Source organism: Miniopterus schreibersii (genome assembly GCF_964146895.1).
Source record: "Miniopterus schreibersii genome assembly, chromosome: 19".
NCBI classification, from domain to species: Eukaryota; Metazoa; Chordata; class Mammalia; order Chiroptera; family Miniopteridae; genus Miniopterus; species Miniopterus schreibersii.
The window spans coordinates 1,445,285-1,467,772 of NC_138119.1; the positions used below are offsets into that span (position 1 = coordinate 1,445,285).

Here is a 22,488-nt window from a genome sequence, read left to right on the forward strand (position 1 = left end):
ATCACTATGGGCAACCACACAGCAACCGGGTTTCCAAGGAGAAGAGGCCAGGGATGGCTTTCCCTCCGGACGCGCGAGCTGCGTGGAAACCGCGACACTGCCGGCTGGCCTGCAGCTGGGGCTAGCTCGGCCCAGGCTGCCTAGGATGCCAGCCTTTCTGTGAAACTGTTCAATAGCAGTTATGATCCATAAGGTTTGAAAGCCAAAAAAACCTAATTATGGTTTGTTGTGTGTTTTTTTTAAAAAAAAAATCAGATCCCATTTTTAATTTCAAATAGTCGACATTTAGTTTTTTCTCAGATCTCAGAGAGGACGAGTTGGCATGGAGCTGAATATATCTGGAGTTTCTGTTGACTCTTTACATTATCAAAATGACTCTTTTGACACCTTGAATTACCAGAAAATTATGATCTTTTACCTAATGCTCCTTTTATTCAAGTGGGCAGATGGGCTTAGGCAGAAATATAACAAATACGTGTTTTTTTCCTCTCGGAGAATCTCAGGGCAGAGCTCAGAATTACAGAAGGATTTTGCCTTTCCCCATAAAATCAGGATTAGGAACAAAGCTAACCGGCTTGCAGTGAGCGTCGCTGGCTTTGCAGAGCTCTGAGGAGGGAGGACAGGGGATGGGGTCAAGGACAGGACTGGGATTCAAATTTTATCTCACATGCCCTGGCAATGGCTTCTTTATAAGCCTCAGTCTCCATCCAGAGCAAGAAACAGTATATACTTTCCCACCTTAAAAGTAACAACAGACTTAATGTGGGTAAGTTATGCTGAAGATGAAAGCGCTTTTATACAAGTTCTAATATAGAATTAATATTAATAAGGTGCATTTTGATTAAAGTAGTATATTTGGTGAATTATACTTTAAAGCACTCACTTTCACGAAAATGACAAAGGAAATAATGGCATTTGTGCTTGTCAATTAGATGTCGGTTTTACGAACAAGGAGAAGTGAGAAGTCATCGTTTTGAAAGCGTGATGGGATGCCGGCAGCCCCGCAACAGTGCTACGTGGTTTACATTTTATCAATGAGGCAGCTGCAGGGGACAGACCCAGACGCTCCCCAGGCTCCCGCATCAGACAAGCTGTCCCTGCTCCACACTCGGGAGGCTGCAAGCGACGCTGGGAACCTGCCGTCCTGTATCCAGGCCCCTGGGGCATCGCTCAGGGACACCCCCCCCCCCCCCCGCCGGTCCAGGCCCCTGGGGCATCGCTCAGGGACACCCCCCCCCCCCCGCCGGTCCAGGCCCCTGGGGCATCGCTCAGGGACACCCCCCCCCCCCCCCGCCGGTCCAGGCCCCTGGGGCATCGCTCAGGGACCCCACCCCTCTGCCGGTCCAGGCCCCTGGGGTATCGCTCAGGGACGCCCCTCTGCCGGTCCAGGCCCCTGCGGGCATCGCTCAGGGACCCCCCCCTCTGCCGGTCCAGGCCCCTGGGGCATCGCTCAGGGACCCCCCCCCTCTGCCGGTCCAGGCCCCTGGGGCATCGCTCAGGGACCCCACCCCTCTGCCGGTCCAGGCCCCTGCGGGCATCGCTCAGGGACCCCACCCCTCTGCCGGTCCAGGCCCCTGGGGCATCGCTCAGGGACCCCACCCCTCTGCCGGTCCAGGCCCCTGGGGCATCGCTCAGGGACCCCACCCCTCTGCCGGTCCAGGCCCCTGGGGCATCGCTCAGGGACCCCACCCCTCTGCCGGTCCAGGCCCCTGCGGGCATCGCTCAGGGACCCCACCCTCTGCTGGTCCAGGCCTACACATGCACTTTTTTTTTAGTTGTGAACAACCTCAGGATCCCGACGGTCACTGATAAAGGCCAGAACACGCACCCTCGAAACACTGCAGGCTGAGCTTACGGCCGCATGATCAGCTCCACTAACAGGGCTGCTTGGGCGCCGTCTGGCTAGTACAGCACCATAAACGCCATAAACACCGACGTCCCCCAGCCTTTCTGTCTGACCGCCGCTCGCGGGGTCACTCGGCGCTCCACCCTCCCGGAACCCACACCGCAGGGCTTCGTCTCTCCCCCCTTTGGGTTCACTGCCCTACTTGCAACCACACACGCTGTCCTTCAGGAAGTCGTTATTTTGGGCTAGGAGAGGAGCAGCGACGTTTTCGTGAAAGCGGGTCCGACGGAAGTCAGCTCCACGGCGTTTCTCTGGTTCCCGGCGTCCCCAGCCCTGCCCTCCGAGGCAGGATCGCCAGGGTTCTTATTTTCTATTCTTTTTCATGGGACCCGTTTCAAGCTACAATTCATTTGAATTATTAAATGCTTCCTTAAAGAATCTTTTTATACTTGCTTCCCTTTTTTTAGAGTTAATTATTGATGTGGTGACAAGCTGAAAAGACGAAGAATTATAATTTCTCCCTCCCCTCATTCGGGGCTGGAGGAATGCCTTTTGACAATGGTTGTCTATTTAGAAAAATACAAAGAAACCACAAAGGCAAAGAGCTGAATGTTGTTTCAGAAAAGATTCGCTAAAACCACCGTATCACGCGAACTGTAAACGCGGCGCACGTTTCTCGGAAAATACCAGTTAGGGAGGAAGTCGGGGACGTAGCCTTTGGGGCCCCGCTTTCGCCACACGGCAGAAGCAGCTACAAGGACACGGATTCGCTTTTCATTTTAAAGACTTCGTCGTATCCTCCAGGCCCCGCGATTTGATCATCTCGAACGCAGAGAGGGAATGTTACCACTTCCAGAGCTTGTTAAAGAATCAACCCCCAGCCTCCGGCGGGAGGGAACGGCCCTTGTCATCGCCACAGCGCAGGTTTGGGGGCATTTTACACCCCCCGCCTGTTTCTTTTATAGGACCTTGTGTTGCATTATTGGTTTTATAAACGGGTGAGTCATGGGCCCACCGTGTAGCTGGACTCAGGCTCCGTCGGCCTGATTCTACCATGGACGCCACACCCCCGGGCGTGGGTTTTCTGCAGGCGAGACGGCGGGAGGGAGCCGGCGCAGGCGGCAGGGCCGCCTGGAGAGGCGTGGGCACCGCCTACCTTTCCCGTGAGCTCCTGGATGCGAGGGACCGGCTTCCCCTTCTGGTGGCGCGGGGTGGCGGGGCTCTGCCCATCCCAGTCCCGCAGCTCCTCCAGGCTCCTCAGGTAGAGCAGGGCGCGGAGGCCGGTGCAGTAGTCGCCGATCACCGTGAAGTCCTGGTTCTGGACCGCGCTGCACACCTGGGGGTGACATTCAATATCATTCTGTATGAGTTTCAGGGGTTCCGCAAGAGTGAGTAGAAAACCGTGTACTGTACACAGTGGTCCCCCGCTGCTGCGAGCGCCCACCGGGCCCCGCACGTATTTACCTCGATGCTAGTGGCCATTTCCCTACGCTGGGGTCCACGTTTCGGCGGCTGTTCCCTAGCTACCAGCCTGGGCTGCCTAATCCCTTCACCTGTTCGCCCAGCGCCCCCGCCCCCCGCAGCCGTCGGCCTGTTCTCTGTAGCTGCCAGTCGGCTTCTGCCGTTTACTTTGTTAGCGGGGGCTTTCCGGAGCTCACGCGCCTCTGGCTGAAAATCCCTGCACAACCGTTGGGTTGACAGCTGGCTCCCACGTGGACTGAACGTTCGGGGGGAAGGCCCGCATTTATCTTGGTCACTACATTATGCCCGGTGACGAGCTCAGGGGTTGTCACTTTTTCTGGCTCTCGATAAATACGCATTGAACAAATGAATAACTCCAAAGAGATCTTTTCATCTGAGTAACGATGTCAGAAAATAGAGATGAAAGAAATTCTAGAGGTAAGGAAGACGGTCTCTCTAGTAGGGTCCTCCCAACAGAAGCAGACCCGTGAGTCTGTTAGACCGTGAGTTCGGCTCGAATGTACCGGATCTCGACGCGCACTCGTGGGCTGATTATTCCCGAGACCACCTCTCCCGCTCTGACGCCACCCGTGGGCTCCAGAGGCTCACTGACAACCCCGCCGTCCCTTCAAATTCAAGACTTAAAACGGGGAGCCCAGCACCTCTCCTCATCTATAGTCCACATCAGTCCAGAGCAGCCACCACCCGAACAAAACTGAGCGAAGAAAAACTCGTTTCTATCCCTTCCCGCCGACGTTAAACTCAGCCTACACCACGGTGCCTGGACGCGGCAGCCACGGAGAAAACTCGTGTCACACGTGAACGAAACGGGGAAATACCTGAAAGTAGGAGATAAAACAGGTTCTGTTTCAAGGCGTCCTAAAGCCTTTTGGGTCTTTAATTAATGAATTTCATTACAACCTGGGAGCCTCACGTGGCTGTTGATAGGTTGGTTGAGCGAATCTGTTAAACACACACTACGGGGTCCAGAGTGGGGAGGGCGAGGGGGGAGAGAACCGCGGGCCCAGGAGCTCTCAGCAAGCACTGGGGGTGCCTCCGGGACGTGCGCTGGAAAGAAGGCCGAGCTTAGAAGTCGGGGAATGTGAGCATTTAGGAGGAAGGCCGTGAAGGACGCCGGGCGGAGCTGAGCAGAAGGGACCCATCACAGCACCTGGGAAGATGTCAGGTGTGTCATGAAGACCGACGACCTCGGGGCTGGAGCCTGACTGGCGGGCTTAGCAACCGGGGAGACACCGACCACGTCGGCGTTCAGAGCGCCCGCCCTGCGACACCGAAGGAGCCATGTGGGCGGGCGGAGGGGTGGATGTGACGGGGGAAACGGAAGACACGGGTCAGGCGGCTTTGCAGTGAATAGTCAAGTTTAATTTCCGCCAACCCCTGACTTTCTCCAGTGAGAAGACACAAAAGCCATTCGTTCTCTTTGTGCACAAATGTGGCACAATTTGTGTGTGGTAGACGCGGTCAAGGGGTGCTGAAGCCGCCAGAAAGTAGACTTGGCACATCCCAGCGAGGCCCATGGCTGGGAAGAGGGGGCCTCTCGCAGGCTCTGTTCCACGGCGTCCACGCTCCACACAACTGGGAGCCACGCCGGGCACGTGGAGGGGGCGGGAGCCTGAAGAGGAGGGGAGACTGGCGGGTGCCACTGAGCGTGGCTGGACGATGCTGTGTCGCTGCGTCGGAAACCGGACGCCACCCTCAGACGCGGGCCCAGAGGGGACCCTTCGGATACGTTTGATCACAAGGCAAAGGTCAACTATTTGTCTGCCTTCCCAGGGTGAGTGTCTCCTTTCCGGTAAGACCGCACGCCAATCTTCCCGGCGGAATTTCTGGTGGCAGGCACTTGGCACCTGGGTATCTTCTTTTAAAGTGTGAACATCCACGTAAATGGTCCGAGGAGCTGATTAAAACGCAGGCTCTGATTCTGTGGGTTTGGAGGGAGGCCCACGGCCCCGTATGTGTGACGAGCGCCCGTCGGGTGCGGCTGACGCTGCTGGGTCGCCGAGCACAGCCAGGCTCGCGGGCCGGCTGGGGGACCCCCCCCAAACACAAAGCGCAGCTTGTCTCCACTTTCCTAGTCGATTCCGGCAACGTTTCCACGGCCCTCTACGAAAGCGCTGCTTATAACAATTCGCCACGTCTGAAGAAACCAGTAATTTCTGATTCGATAGTAATGGGACCCTGAAAAAACCTCAGGTGTAAACACCCCGCTGGGAACAGGGCTGTGACCACAGGATTCAGGCCCAGGAAGCGGATTTGCTGGGGGAGGTGCCGAGTCCGCCTGCCCGGCCCCCCTAAGGAATCGGTTCCTCCTGACGCTCGGAACAGGCCCCGCCACTCCTCAACGGTGCGTTTTACATGACAGCTCGTAATTGTTTGTTTAACAGCTCTGATTAGGCTTCCTAATGGCTGTTAACACGTTTGCTCGCTGTAATTTGTGAGTTCTCCGTGGTGAGGGCTGGTTTATCTTCCTCCTCAGCGGGGCACCAGGTACCCTCACGAGGGTCACCGGCGCCATTCATCATTTCCGGAGCGCGAGCGGCCCCGCAGCTCCTGGGCCCTCAGCAGGACCAGCCCCGCGGGGGCCGGGCAGGCGGTGCCCTGGATTCTCTCACGGAATCGAAGGCGTCTGTGCAAAGGGGACGTACAGACGCCCGAGGGGCGGGGTGGGGTGCCGCGCCTTCGCGTTGTTTCTCCCGAAACGGGGTGAACCACACTGACAGTAAATTTCCTACTCATGGTGATTCACGTGACATTTTGAAATGTGACAGTTTCTGAACAGGGACCCTGGACGATTAGGTAACTCCCAGGAGCCCACGGTCATAACGGTGCCTTTTCATTTCTTATCACACAGGTGGTCCCGGAAACGCGCCACCAGGCCGCACGCGAGGAAAACGCACGCTTACGACTCAAGTCCAAAGTCGTCTCGAAGCTCCGGCAAGTCCCGTAGCAGGACTTCAGCAGCTTCAAACAGTTCCAAGCAGAGAGCCAAGCGAGCGGCCGAACAGACGCCGGCGCTTGGAATAACCGGCCCTCCCGGGACCCCCCATCGCGGCCTCTTCCCAGGCCGACTCCCCCTGCTGGGGGGAGGGAGCCGGGAGCGCTCAGCAGGCGGTTTTAAAACACCTTTTCTTCGAAAAACTTTTATTACCCAAAAATGCCCACTCGTTCATTCAGCCTCCCGTCCCACGGACACTACTTTCCGAACCAGCGCCCTGGTTTCTTCCCCAGGGCTTTCCTCAGACAGAGCCGCCTGCGGAGCCCGGGTCACGCCGTCTGTCCTACATCCGTCCGGGGGAACCCTCCTGGGAAAGCCGCTGGGGACCGAGAGCAGAGTCACGCGGAGGGACCGCCTAGCGCGGGGCTTCCTGGGCACAGGCGGGCCGGTGGGGCCGCTCACGGGAACTGCCTCAGTTCTTATTGGGTATCTTCACGTGGAACTGGCGCCCTGGAGTTTCCTTTCCACATCGACTAATGTCTAAGATAAATTACCAGGTCGAGCCCTAGGACTCAAGTGACCCCATTTCCGTTGCAAACAATTAGCTTATGGCACACAGGTGAACACGTGGGAGGGCGTGTGCAGACCGGAAGGACGCGTCTCCACCGCGCGCTTTGCCTGCACGAGCTAAAAACATCTGATTACCATCCTTTCCCCGCAAATCAACATGCTACGGGCTTAAAATAAATCACTGAATTAGAATAGGAATAGGAATTTTAAAAAGATAAACAAGGTAGATGCAGGTAACTGAGTTTTATGTGTTTTTCATTTCGGTCTTGTCTATAAAATGCCACACCGTAAATTAAACTATTGCTTAGATCCCCAAACTGGTTTTCGGAAAATTGCCTCATTATGTGATGCTCCACAGTGCAACAGACCTGGCTTTTTTTTTTTTTTTTTTTTTAACTCTCTCTAGATTACTCACATTAATTTTGTGTGTTTTGGAAACACCAGGCCCTATGAATATGTAACACTGTTCTTTTTTTTAAATCCTCACAAGATATTTTTTCCATTGTTTTTCAGAGAGAGCTGAAGGGAGAGAGACAGAGAGAGAGAGAAACATTGATGTGAGAGAGACACATAGATGGGTTGCCTCCCAAACGCACCCCAACTGGGGCCAGGGATCGAGCCTGCATCTGACGGACGTGCCCTTGACCGAAATCAAGCCCGAGACCCTTCAGCCTTCAGGCCGATGCTCTAACCCCTGAGCCAAACCGCCCAGGGAAACATCGTTCTTAATTCAGCTCCAGGGGACCAGGCACGCGGGGTACAGGGTGCGACCGGCCACCCGGAGTTCACCAGGGGCTGGGATTTTTAGCTGCGTCACTTTTCAGGCCCAATAACGAGCCGTGGAGCTCTGCTCCCGCCTCACGCACGTTTCCGCATCGGGTGTCATCGGCAGGGAGGTGATGCCAGGAGGCGGTGAGTGACTCAGGGGGCCGACAATGAGACCACGGCTCACCCCTTAGAGAACAACTGGAATCCACAGGGGGAAATAGGCTAAACGTGATCAGCTCTGACACGTCCGTCGCCGTGGGGTTAAGCCGGCTAAGGGAACAGCTCTGACTCGTTCAGATCCGCAGACGCCTTCCCGTCCCTTACAGACACAGCGTAAGCCATCCGGGGGCGCTGACGGCCTGTGGGGACAGGCCCACACGCTTAACTCCGGGATGCTGCTAGGCGCTGGTTCAGATCTGCCCCGTTAAGCAGAAGAGGCCAACAGCAGCACTGTCTTTCCGGCCCCCGGTCTGCGGGGCGGGGTCAGTGACCGGGAGGACCGGTGCCCGACCGGGACACGCACCCTGCAAGCGGGGGGACCTGACGGGAAAGCTCCGAAGCCCCCAGGAGCCACAAAAGCACGAAAAGGTGGGAGGTCCGACCACTAAGCGCAACAGAGAAGCAACATCTCCTGAGAGTTGGAAGAAGGCGAGTGAGTTAGGGAAAGAAATGCAGGAGCATGTTCTGGAAGGAATAGATGCAGGATTGTCTCCCTCTAGAAGGAAGTGTTCTCCAGACCTTTTATTTACTTTATTTAAAAATATACATTAGACGCAAATTACATTTCTTTCCTCTCTTCCTCTAAACCTCCTGGTGTCCACAGCTCAGCCTCAGGACTGCTTGCCCCAGGATGCCCCGTGGGGAGCCCGGCCAGGTGCAGCCCGCGGGCGCCGCTCAGGCTCGCTCGCTCCCTTACGTGACCATTTGGGGCCACGCTACAGAGGGTGTGGGGTGCGGTGCTTACGACTAAAAGTGACCTCCACTTTCCTTTTGCCCCCAGTCGCTCTATTTAAAATAATGACCAGGGCATCTCTCAGCCAGAGGTCCCCGTGTCAGCGGACGGCGCTCGGAGGCTGGGCTCGCCGGCGGTAATTGGGAATTAATGCTCTCCCGGTGAGGGGGCCGCGCCACTGATCACGCGGAGGCTGCCGAGAGGCGGTCTCGCTCCCCCATCTGGGGGCTCTCGTTGCTTTTTCCGTAATGCATTTTTCTTTCGACTGGAATTTTTCTCTAATTGTCTCCATTTTTAATCTTCCAGTCGAAAGAAAAATTTTAACTTGTAACTAGAATCTGTAAAAACTCATGTCTCTGTCTCAAAACCTGAACTATAATGTGGACACCATAAAACACACACGTGATGCCCAGATACTTGTTTTTAGAGAGCCCAGCTTGTGAATGATTTCTTTTTTTACTCAGATAAAAGAGAAACCCATTTGGTTCTCTGAGAGATCACAACGTGTTGAACGGTCCACAAGAACACATTCACGAGTCTCCCCCAAACGCGTTTAACTCGGAAGCGTCGATGATGTGATTTTCTTTCCTACAGCAAACTTTTTTTTGTTTGTTGTTTTCATCTTCATTTGGGTATATTTTTTCCATTAATTTCTAGAGAGAGTGGAAGGTAGGGAAGGGGGGAGAGAGAAACACTGATGTGAGAGACATGCTGACTGGGTGCCTCCTGCTTGCACCCCAACTGGGCTGGGGATCGAGCTGGCAACCCAGGTGCGTGCCTTTGGCCGGAATAGAACCCAATACTTCTGACAAAATCCAGATTTTACGTTGTGTCAAACCCTTCATGGGTAAGAATTCTTCCGTCTGGAAGACTGACCAGCTTGTATCTTGACGCTGACCTTGACATGCTCGTCTAGACAAGGTCATCTGGCCTTGGCCTGGTTTCTGTATCGTGACGTAGGGGTCACTTGTGTCAATGGACAGAACTCTGAGTCTCGAGCCACCTGGACCAGAGAGATGTCCTGACCGCAGTTTCCTTTGCAACTTCTTATAAACCTTAAGCTCACTGTCTGCCTCCTAAACTTGTCCACAGGAGACATGGTTTGGTTTCTAGAAAACGTCTTGCGAGCCCTGGGTGGTGTGGCTGGCGCGTCGGCCGGCGCACCAAAGGGTCTCGGGGTTGGTTCCCCTTCAAGGGCACGCACCTGGGTTGCAGGTTTGATCCCCGGCCCGGGTCGGGGTGCCTGTGGGATGCAACCAGTGGATGTGTCTCTCCCACGTCCGTGTTTCTCTCTCTCCTCCCCCTTCCTCCCTCCCTTCTACTCTCTCGAAAAATCAATGGAAAAAATATCCTCGGGTGAGGGCAGATTTGGTTTTCTGTGTTTAGAGTGTCGGTCGCTGTCTGTCACGTGACGCAAATCCCCACTGTGCCCTCTTTCTGTTGTGTCCCAGGATTTTCTATTAACTTCAGTGACGAACCCACACAAAAGCAGTGGAACAAAGAAGCCCCGCCCGAGCAGTCTCCGTGCAGGCAGGTCACAGCTGCACATGAATGAACCAGCCGTGTCCTATAATCTCCGACGTCCTGAGCCGGAGTCCTGAAGAGACGGGATTGTAACCGCAGCATCCGTTATTAAGGGACAGAAACCCACAGCCACTCAGGGGAGAGGGTGGCACAGTCCGCACATTCTCTGTCTGCACACAGCGCAGGAGCGGGACAGCCTGTGAGGAGGCCTGTTGCCGAAAGCAGGGGCCTGGCCTGGGTTTTGGTGGGAACAGAAATCCGCAACTCACTTTCTAGGAACAGACATTGTCGACTGAGGCTTAAACCGGACGGGGGACAGAGGACTCACTGGGAAGGCTGGGTCTGGGACTAACAAGCAAAACCAAAATAAATAAAAAGCCCATGTTAATGTACTCAAGTCCCTTCTTCAAAAGGTTTTAAAGGGCAATTCTTGCCCTGGTCGGGCGAATCAGTTGGTTGGAGAGTAATCCTGTACACTGAAGGGTCTCGGGTTCGATTCCTGGTCAGGGCACCCACCTGGGTTGCAGGTTCAGTCCCCAGGTGCAGATTATAATGGGAGGCAACCAACTGATGTGTCTCCCATTCTCTCTCTCCCCCCTCCCCTTTCTCTAAAATCAATTAACATATCCTTGGGTGAGAATTTTTTTTAAAAAAGGGCAATTATTCAAGTTATTTATTGACAGTTCTCTTCATGAATAACAACTTGGCAGCCAGAAGCAAACTTATTGTCTTCAGAGCAGCCCCTAAAGACTCGACGACCTCGAGAGCTTGAGCGTGTCATTAACAAGGAGGCGTTTAGAAACCGCAGTACCCGAAACGGGCCCGAGAGACGACACACTCCTAGGAATGGCATCGAGAATTTCAAAGGGGAAATTGCTGATTAAAATGCAAGTGAAACCCTAAGATTTCTGTTTATCGACCACAAGGTGGTCTACAATATTTTGTGATTTTTAAAGAAATATTTCAGTTAAACTCTCAATTACCAAAAATGTTAGCAGGTGATGATGCTGCAACCTAAGTATTTTGCGTCAATAAAAATTCATGATTCACTAACTTTAGTTGTGTTTTCTTATACAAATGTTACCTTTTCCGTAGTTCGTATCATTTTGCATATCGGCTCATCTACTTACGTTTCACATTTAGTGTATCTTATGCCTCTCCCGTCACTAAAATGTAGCCCCATGAGGTAATGGGCTTCTGTCTGTTCCATGCACAGAAGAATCCAATTCCTCAGACGGAGGTAGGCGGGCAGGAGGCTCTCGATCAGCGTTTATTGAACTAATAGATGAACAGATGGTTCTCTGTGATACATACTGATTAATGGGAAAGGCACGCTCCTGTCCAGCTTATGGGAAACACTTTAGCTTCCCATTTCTGAAACGTCAGTACATTTTCTAAAATCACATAGAGCGCCGTGGTTATCAACTTCATTTAAAACCGAATTTGAAAGTACTTTGCGTATAAACATTTATCCCAGTAGTGAACTCACCTGTCTACGTAGTTCATGTATCAAGAAAAATCAGAATCAAAATATTTATCCTCTCACTATCTCTGTGCTCTGCTTTCTATCTCTTAGTGACTCAGCCCCACCCCCAGGATACTAAACACATTTTTTTCTAATCACATCTTATACAAAATGCATTCTGTCAGGACATACTTCACTTTTCAGGGAAAACAACTAGAAAGGAAGATTTGAGGGTACTCCACCCGAAGGTGTACGAGCGGATGAGGGAATTTCTTCAAGGGAAATGTTATAGAAACAGAGAAGGGGTCGGGCTGGGCAACGAGAGCCAGTGAACGGATGGAATCGAGAGAACTGGGAGGGTGATGATGGAGGGATTCGGAGCCTGAGGTGTGTGAAGCTCTGAACTAACTGTATAGGGAATTTAATGGAAAATTTTTTTAAAAAAGATGAATAAAAACGGATGCTGACTAGCACCAAGGCCCAGCTGACATCACACACCAAGAATTTGGAGTAAATCCAGTGGGCAGAGTTACCTGAATCTCTCTAATAAGATTCAGCAGCCCAGAAGAACAGAAAATGAAAGGTTACGTTGACCCAGGAGGGGCTGTAAGTCCTCGATGGGAACAGGGAGTGGCCCCCGGGTTTGTTCTCACTTTATAATAGAAGCTTAACCAGGGCTGCCATGTGCCACCCTTTTCTCAACAGGCCCCACAGAATGTCCCTGCTGTCACACAGTTTACACTGTATCTGTTAGAAGGGACAGACAGACACAAGTACTACCTGGAGGACCGAAGCTCCACTATGGAGAAACTGGAGACCGCTCTCGGCCGAGTCGATTCCACCCGTGGCCAGAATGGGAAATCCGGGCAGCGCGCGGGCAATGGCGGTCACGGCCCTCAGAGCGACAGGCCGGATGGCCGTCCCTGCGGGAAGAGAGCGACGGGCGGTTAGCAGGCTGCCGGCTGAGCTACCGTCGTCCGGTCACTGTGATGTGACGGCCCAGTTCAAGTTCCCCGTTTAAGACCTATACACATGTAGCACATAAACATTGTTACAAAGTATATCCATTTGTAGGGGGAGGTATATTTATTTTAGCAACTTGGAGGCTACTGTGGCACGCACTCCATTGTTGCTAAGAGAAGTGTGAGTGCATTTAGCAGGCAGGCAAGTCGATACAGTGTCGAGTTTTAAACTGTTAATAGTTATCTCTGGGGACAGGTTGAAGAGGAACTTTCAATTGGATAACTATACTGCCTATTGCTTGCTTAGGTAAAAGAGTGTTTATCATTCACTTCTGCAAGACCAGGCTCTTAAGCACCAAGCTATAGCTCTTCCCTATTTTAAATGTGTGTAAAATTAAGTTACAGGGGGGAGTTAATTTCTATAACTAATAAAGATAAGCTGCCCGTGCATGATAAAACCAAGAATATTAGTGTTACATTAATTATTGGCTAGGAATTTTATTAAAGCTACGGTAGCTGGTAATTGCTGTAACTATATGACCTAGTTTGCCTGACAGTCAGTCCAGGTTGATTATACCTGTGCTTATTTGTAATTACATGATATAATTATAAATAGCCTTCTCTTTCACTCTAAAAGTATCCCAGTTTGGATGGTAAATTATAAGGATAATTATACCCAGGAATCGGACAAAGGTAATCATGAATGCAGAGTGAAAGAGTGAAACCTGATTTAGAACAAGCCACAATCTATGAAAAGCTTAGAAACTATCTACAGCATCCAGGACTCAGAGGCAGGTGAGAAGAAATAAATGTCCCTAAATGTGTTACTAGAGGGGCAGATACAGGGCCTTTGTCTGTGGCAACAGGGCCTCATTAGTCTGTAGGTTCGTTCTGTTTCCAGCCTGTAGGTGGCCACCACAAGCTACACTGATTAATCCACCCATTAGCAGCATCTTCAATACTGTCATCTTCAGGTAATTAGCAATTTATTTAAACAACCAATTTCTGTAGAAACAATTTCCATGAAATGTCCCGAACCTGCTTTTTTATAAACTGTAATAAAAGTGTTATGATAACCCCAGGCATTTGCAAATGCCATCAGTTCACCTTTCCTTGGGATAGTGCTGTGGCACTGTTTAAACAGCGACCGGTAACAGCGATGTCACGCAGCGGCACCGGGAGCGCGCTCTTCAGCGCAGCCCGGGAGGAACCCGGTGTGCGGACTGCTCACCCGGAGGAAAGACAGAGCCCAACAGATGGGGGTCGATGGAATGGGGACATGAGAGCCCCTTCCCATTTTCAGAGAGAAATGAGGCCTGTGAGACAGGGAACCTTCTATTTCCAAGGTAAAGGGGACGGGAGACCGTCCCTGCCACGCAGCAGCCTGGAGAAGCAGACGACCCCTCGGAGCAGGTCTCGGGGTGTGTTGGTCTCTTTGATGTTTCAATCTCCGTGAAATTTTCTCCAAGGCCACGCTTTTTAAAAAGTCACATATATTCCACATGAGCATGTACACACACACACACGGGGTGTCATAACTCTAACCCCTGACTGTGCAAATACAGAGAGAGGAACCCCAGCCCTGACTGCGCCCGCGGAGCTGAGCACCGCGCCGGGCAGACAGGCGCGGCTCCCGCAGGCGCCAGGGCCACTGGCCGTTTGCTGACTGTTGTACTAAGTGAGACCCCAGAGGCAAATTTCAAAACCATCACCAACTGATCACAAATGTTGTTACCAGATAACGAGAGTTTCTGTTTCTGCATTTTATGCCCAAAGTACTATTTGAGTGTATCTTTACCTCTCCAAAACCAAGAGCAAGCACCCTGGGGTGCTGTGCCCATGAAAACAGTGTTATCATGAATGCATCTTCCCAGCCGAATCTTTAAAGAGCATGTGGCTGTCGCTTCTGTCAAGTCTGTGACGGGTTTGCGATGAAACACCCTCTCTCTCTCTGCCACGTCTCTGATCACTGATGTTTCCCGATGACATTCCAGGCTCTTGTCAAACGGAGGTCGCTACTTTGTTGCTTGGCGGAGATACTCAAGCCGAACTGGAGCGGGTGCCAGCCTGCGCGGCTCAGCTCCTTGCCCAACGGCACCGGGCTGGTCTGTGCGTGTGGAAAGGGGACGGCCTGCTAGCAGGACCCGCTTGGTGGAAAAGCTCTGCAGCCGGCATCTGATGCCCACATCTGAGCCGGACGCCGCATAGGGTTTCCTCACTCGTAGCTGCTCGGTTTACATTGTTGCCGCAAGTGTTTCCTCACCCGAGTGCTTAAATCGTGCGTATGATTCCAAGTAGCACGGGCCGTTCAGGATTGGGCACGGCCGCCGCAGGTGTGCAAAGCCCACTTCCAGAAGCGTGGCTGGAACCTGGCTTCCGAGCCCCAGCGGGAGAGACACGCTTGGTGACCGGGCACCTTTGCCCAAACTACTACATGTTGCTTTCTCAGCAGAGCTCAGAGACCTTGTAATTGTGCAGAAGCTGCTGATGGAAATCATATTAGACTGCACCAGTCTTTCAAATCTTTTCAAGAATATCGGCCATGAGTGTAAGGAGGGCCAGCGGCCACAGTGCACCCCTTCTTTCCAGCACTAATATTTGCTTACCCTAGGCAGTGAGAATGACGGTGTGAGGACCGGCAGGCTCACAGGCAGGAAGCGGCTTGAGAAAGGTCTGTTTGCATTCTGGACGATCATTTATTTGTGAACTCCAGACTACAAATCGTAAGACTCCCGGGGTTCTTACTTCCTAAATGTTCAACTGCTATAGGGCAGCTCTTGAAACCTAAAATTTGCAAATGACCAAGTATTTAAAAGTTTCAGGGGGAAATAATGTATGCTCCGTATCTAGCACAAAACACACCAGAGGAGCATCTGCGACTGCCAGAAAGGGTTAGCACGCCAAAGACTGTGGGCAAACAAAATGCTAACAAGTTTAATTATTCACAACGGCCCATTTATGGAGAATATAATGTTGCAATCAATAATTACAAGCCCATACAAACAGCACTGTAATAATTCTACAAGGCATGTTCGCCAGTGAAATAATTTAGAATTTGAAATCAATAGCATTTATAGACATTGGAAAATGTCAAACGGAAAATGAAGGCCGGTATTTCTATTCTTTCTGGAGCATTCTTACTACTCGGATTTTAATTACTCCTTAAAAGACTTCCTGGTACCGAAAACAAAAGCAAACATTTGCCCTTTTGTGTCTTTATTAACTGTTTCCATGGATCTAGGCTGGTCAGGGGGCTGCTCCATGGACTTGTGATGAGGAGTCTCCACGGGAACTTGGCTCCTTCAGGCTGCACCCCTCCTGCCACGGCCCCTCCGCTGGGCTGCGCCCTGATTCTCTCACAAGGATCTTTTCTGTTCTTCATTAGCCTCCAAAATAAAGGCTTCAGCACAAATACTTTCTACCACAAGGTATTATGTTGGTAAATTCTTAAATTAAAACACTCCTTATAATAAAAAATAACAGAAATTGGGTGGGTGGGTAGGGTCTATGGAAATTCTATGTACTATCTTCTCAACTTTTCTGTAAATTCAAAGTCATTCCAAAACAAAGTTTTTTTTAATCCCTTATACATTTGGGTTCTTCTTGCTCTTATAAAAATAGCAGTTTGTCTGTATTATTTGGCACAGACAAAGACACAAACTGGTGATACTGGAAATAGATTTTTAAAAACACAGCATCGATAGTGTTTATTAATTGCCATTTCCTGCTAAGAGTAAGAGCAGTAATAATAGCTGTCTTCTATTGTACTCTATTAAGGCTTTTACGTTATTTCATCTGAATCTCATAAGATCCCCAGCAGCCATCGCTTTTAATGTTCAAAATGGTTGCTTATCCTGCCCTGTGATAGTAAAAGGAAGGTCCCAGATTCAGTGGAAATCTGCTGACCCCCCTACCGGAGCTGCTTCCCACATGCCTCCCGACAAAAAGTTAGTGTTTGCGGGCAGGACTTCTGTTCATGCAAATATGGTCCTAGGGACTGTACTAGGTTATATATTCGTAAAAGTGCTCAAAATAACCCTGCAAACAAGCTGCTGTTAGTCCTAAAAACAAAAGGACAAACCGAGACATTTTCTAGTAAAAGCTGTTCTAGTTCTAAAAGTATTTTACTGTCAACTCAACTCTAGTCTTTGCTGACACTTCATGTGTCTGACAAAAGCGACGTATTTAACCATGTTTTCCATTAATAGTGTGATGCCCAATCACCTCAGGTATCACCAAATTACCTATCAAGTAAAAAAGAAAGGGCAGAAAATTTAATTTCAGGTTATTTCAGAAACTATGGCAACCGTGCTGTTTGGCAGTCGAAGGGTGTAAAATCCAGATTAGATGGATGGATATATTTACATATTCCCTCTTACATTAAACAGAGTGGATGACACATCCCTGTAAAAAATCTATTATTTAAACATTTCAAGTGAAAAGTGTTAAAATAAATGGCTCATGACTTATGAAGTGTTAAAATAAACGTTTATTTCAACACTATACATGTCATAAGCCATTTATTTCAACACTCGCTCCTTCAGAAGATTCCCCCAGACAAAGAGGAAAGGTTTCATTTGCTCGGGGTACGTCGAGAGGCCCGACACAGGCTAAAGCACGAGTTCCGACGCCACGCGGTGAGGGGAGGCCGCGCGCAGGGTTTGCGGGAGCTTCGGTTTCCACTCGGGCCAAAGCTCAGGGGGGGGGGTGAGCTCGTCACCACCCCCTGCACCGGCTCCATCGCGACATCACGTTTGTCCTGAGCCACCGTGAGACATCAGGGTGCGCCTGAGCCAATAAAATGCACTGTTTAGGGTCTTTCTGCAAAGAAAACATGTTTTATTTCACGTCTCCACTTATTAGAAGAGGCCAACGTAACCCAGACTCTTTGGGAAGCTCTTTCTACATGAAATTAGTATCGGCCGAGGACCGTGGATGATGCATTCTTTCCGTTTTGCCTATGTTAGGATTTTATTTTCCTGCCAAAGTTTGGACGTCTACGGTTACAATGAGAATATGTGACAGCGACTGGATAATTTCCCTCCAGGATGCTTCTCTGACTGCCTAATAAAAATGCTGGTAACTGTCTCCATGTTCAAGCAAACCCAGTAATCGTAGACTTCAGATTCTGAAGCTCTTTGGGGTCTCTTAAAAGGTCACTAATTCCACTCCTGTGACTTCATCACCTCCCAAAGACCTCACCTCCTAATATCATCACAATGGGGGTTAGGATTTCAACCTACGAATTTGGGGAGACACAAACATTCAGTTTATAACATGAACCAATCCTCTGGCAATCTTAAGGTCAAAAATTGGTAAAAAAAAAAAAAAAAAAAAAGTCAGGAGACTGAGGACACAGTGACATACGAAAAACATGCTTTGAACTTGAACATACCACAATGCAAGGAGAAGTCCTAAGAGAGTGCATGATACGGATACTTAACATTTCAAACGAGTACCGGTTAAATGTCATTAACCATAATAATTTTTAAGGTTGTAGGAAATAATAAATTCGGATTTGGGCAAGTACCTGAGGTTATCTAGGTGGAAGACATCTGAGCTACTTAAGGACGTGGGATGCAGCACGTCATTTGTCCTTTGGCTTGCCTCGCACAGTGCGCTGTGTGCTTGGGTTTTATAAATGTCTTATTTATACATAGTAGCCTAGAGGCTGAAAGAGGCCGGGACAGTGCTGACTAATGGAAAGCTTTTGCTACAATGTTGTCCAACTGAAAAACCACGGATGGACTTTCAGGTCATAAAACTTTGATATAAATGTCCGCTTTCTTCTAACTCACCCATAAGCTCAGTCTTAATTACTCTAAAAATAAAGCTAACAACGCTTATCTCTCGTGCGGTTATCGTAAGAATCAAATGGGATTCTGAAAATGCTTTGAAACAGTAAAAGTATTACATACATATTAGTTACATCATTTTTAAATTAGCTTTAGAAATGGATATGTAGCAACACGAACTCTGAAGTCTGTGACCATGAAGGTTCTATGTGTGACCCTTCCTACGTGTTAGCTAGAACTTCAGGTGTCTTTATCATTGCAGTCCCTTAATAATAATTATAAAATTTGGAGAGATGGACAGACCCGTGCACCGAGGGACCGAAGCACTCAGTCAAGGCGGGGCAGTGACTTCAGGTCAGTAGATGAGTTCAGGTGACACGACTGAGACAGGTCAGTGCAAAAGGTCAAGGCGGGAGAGCGAAGGCAAGGGCTTGAGAGAACGGTGATGGAAACGCTACAATAACTGGGACAAAGCCGTGAAATGCTGAGTCTAGCATACTAATGCCATTAATTTTTGTTGACGTTAAAACTCAACAAGAATTCTACCTCTTGCCCCGTAGGCTCGGCCTTGCTCCACCCCGTTCGAGGCAGGCCCGTCGCGCACACGGGGGACGGCGTGGACGGCGGCACGCAGACAGGTCGCTGCGCTGCGTCTCTCTGCGCACGTTAGGGCTGCTTTTCCCCACTGTCATTCTTGGCAGACAAAACACTATAATCATTTTATAGTTGAGTGGCATACGGTGCGATGAGAGGTCTTCACAGGAAAAAAAATACTATGTTTCTATCCTTTGACTTCCTTTAGCAGTGATTAGTCCCAGAAATATAAGGTATCATCGCTTCTCAGAGAGCTCGGTGGGTTAGGAGATTGCTCCCCTGCAGACGGCAACATGTAATGAGTGTACTTTATTCCTAAACATCCATCAGCGTGGAGACTGGCAGGTGCTGGGGGAATGGTAACAATAGAGCTGGTGGGCTAACGAGCACCGGAGGCGTTCAAACGCTGGTGACAGGAACGGAGACTTCTCCTTGCAAAGAGCTCCCTCTTACATAATTAGGGTTTTATAACTGGGTGCATCGGTTTCTAAATATTTAGTGTTTTTTAAGATTTCTGTATATTTTTGGTAACACAACTTACACGGAAGCGTTCCCACTGACACAAGATAAAGAAGTGCGTTCAGGAACCACACGAAAGTCCCCCGGACGCTAATTACTAAGAGTGTGGTTTGGGAGCTTTTGCATTTATTGCAGGAGAACGGACCTGAAGTAAGAATGTTTGTGGCACACCTTACAGTTACCCCGACGTTCAAAAGTTCAGCAATTTATGAATTAGTTATGTGGAGAGATATATATATACATTTATACACACGCACACACACACTTTATTGAATGTGTGGTTTGGTTAAAAAAAAAAGATATTTTCTAAAGCAAAACTTCATTAGGTCACCTGCAGAGAGGAATCAGGTTCCTAACCTGGACAGAGTCATATTTTGCTGGAGACAGGGTTTGCAGACGAACCGTAGCTATGTGATGTTACCTATCTAAATGCCACAGACGACCGGTGGGCAGTTCCAAAGGACTTCAGAGAGCGGTGAGCCCCGGGAGGCACCTGGAGAAGGTAATTACCAAAAGCACAACATCAGCTACGTGGACCCCAGCGACTCCAAGCTTCAGGAACGCTCCCGAGGCAGGCGAGGACCCGACGAACGGGACGAGTAGACGGCGTCCGCCTTGAGCGGCCGGCCTGTCCCGTGATCGCTGAGATGAAGGTTGGGCTGCGGACGGTGCCCGGCCGTGGAGACTCAGTTTACGGTGACTAAGAAGCTTCACGAACAGCCATGGGCAGGCCCGCAGGGCTCTCCTTCTGTGTGGTTTACTGAGTAGGTTTTGGGGGGGACTTTAACCTGAAGGTCCAGGAAGGGAAGGAAAGTAGGCGGCTCTGCTTGCTGGGCGCGGAGATGGACTCCCCTGACTTTAAACGTGTTATTTTTTATGAGAATCCCTTGTCGTTAACACATATATTTGAGACCACATCCGTTCAAAATTATTTCAGAAGTGCAATTGCACAGATATGGGGATGTGAAGTGCCAGTGACGCTTGCCAGTGGGAATGACCTTGACAGTTGGAGAAAGAGATAAAGGAAGGACACAGGTCCAGAAAGAGCCGGCCTGCGTCTCTCTCCTAACTCCCCGCAGGAAGCGGGAACATCACAAGGGGAACGGCGCCAAATGGGTATTTTATTTAAAGAAATTTGCTTGAGAAGATGGCTGGGAATTACTTCTGAGGGTGGCACAGGGTATGAATTATGATAAATTTATGATAACAGAATCGAGCAGACTAACCAGGCATCGGCCTGCGCGGCCTGGTTGACCCCTGGCCGCTCCCTGGGGCCCCGCTGGGCACGGTGCTCGGCTCGCAGGGAGGACACAGAGGCCATCAGCTGACCAGTGTGTTTCCGACTTACACTCAGTAAGTTCTCTGCACCCGCGTGCGGCCTCTATCCAGTCACCCCGAAACCCTGGCCTATTCTATTCGCGGTTTCTCACAAGAAGGTGCGTGTAAGATGCGCCCCAGGAGCGGGACACGCTCCCAGCCGCAGTGGGCGTTAGCGGGCGTTAGCTCCTGCCCCGAGGCCGCTCTTTCGGGAACGAGGCGTCGCCCTCGGCTCCCTGAGATGGAGAAAGGGCCACATTTTCCTCCCAAACCTGAAGATGATCCCTTTTAAGTTCCACAAATACCATTGTCATCAGGACATTGCCATTTGAGTTTTTAAGAGTCATGACGAAAAATAAATGGATATATATTTTTTATGGTGGATATTTTGTCTTAAACTTGGGTCCAAGCTCCTAAAGAGTTAGCCGGCCGGGGCACCTGCTCTCGCCGGGGGGGGACCGAGGGTGGCAGGGCTCCCCCGCGCCTGCCTCCCCGGGGTGGGGTCTAAGGCAGCTTCTGGGGGAAGCGCTGATGTCAGGCCCAGGTCCCTCGCTGGGTCCGTCCGGGTCCGGGCTGGGGAGGAGACACGGACGCTGCACTGCATCCATCGTCTCCGCCGTGACCGCGACGAGGGCCGGTGTGTTCCCAGGCCAGCTCATCCGCAGCGGCCGCAGGTAGGATACCGCGGAGACCCCCAACTCGGGCCACGGCGTCCCCGTCAGGCCCAGCTCAGCGGCACGGGGCAGGGTCAGTCCCGGTCGCGGCGTCAGCGCAGGGCCCGAGCCGCGCGGCCCGACAAGCTGGCTCTCGGCGGCCGGAGCGAGCTCGTCCGCGTCGGGCTCCCGGGGGCACGTCGGGGCGGCTGCAGAACCAGCCGAAACCCAGCCCGGGCGGGACTGTGACCCGCTGCCCGACACGCACATTAAACTGCCGATCCCCCCCCGCGTTTCAAACCAGGGACGGGCCGTCCACGCTCCTGCAGCCACGAGAGGAGCGCGGGAGGGTCGGGGGGCCGCGGGCCCGTGGGAACACTGTCAGGCCCCCGTCGGAGGTCGGAAGCCGTTTCCGCCCCACGACTACAGTGCAGGATAAAGCTTGAAAAACGTCCATGTCTATCAGAAGCAAATGACATACGGGTGAGGCGATGGGTAATGACCCCCAAACCTCAAGCAAACGCTGCACTGAGAATCTTGCGCTGATGCCCCGAGGTTTCCAAGCTTCCGCAGCTACTGTTTTTTATACGTAAGAGAACGCAGCGGGCATCCAGCTTAGAAGGAAGGACACCCACACCCTCTCTTGCGATGAAGAACAAAGCATAAAACGAGAGCATGTTTTTGTAAATTAGTACACTTCTCTGTGCCACCTGCCTTTCCTGGCCTCACAGATGCGGGTGGGAAACCTACACGGTTCCTTCTCACTGCCCGAGGGCGTCCTCGGGCCGAGCGTGACCACGGAGAGAGCGAAGACCAGGGCACGCTTAAACGCGGGTCTCAGGCGACCGAGGACCTGCCGCCCTCGTCCGGAGATCAGGATTCCCGCAGAAGCCAAGGCCCCGTGAAATGACTAAAGACGGCCTTGACCGTACCCACGTTGTGTTTTTAAATCTACACTATCGGCTGACGGTGGCATCAGAGCGGCGCCGCCACAGGAGGCCGGGACCCAGCTACGTGCGGCGGGCGACGGGCTGCAGACTCATCGGCGGCGAAGCCCTCCCCTCCGCCTACCGATTTCCGAACGGAAGGCTCCAGGAGTCATTGAA

At 51.2% G+C, this 22,488-nt stretch overlaps 1 protein-coding gene across 1 annotated transcript in view; it reads right to left on the reverse strand.

The window, feature by feature from the left end:
- Positions 1 to 22,488, reverse strand: part of DPYD (dihydropyrimidine dehydrogenase) — a 316,316-nt gene that overhangs the window by 35,576 nt on the left and 258,252 nt on the right. Inside the window, exons 19-20 of the mRNA XM_081122318.1 lie at positions 12,323 to 12,465; positions 3,003 to 3,182 (exon numbers count right to left, since the gene is read on the reverse strand). Of these exons, the coding sequence (XP_080978444.1) occupies positions 3,003 to 3,182; positions 12,323 to 12,465 (323 nt within the window). The remainder of the gene's footprint in view (positions 1 to 3,002; positions 3,183 to 12,322; positions 12,466 to 22,488) is intronic.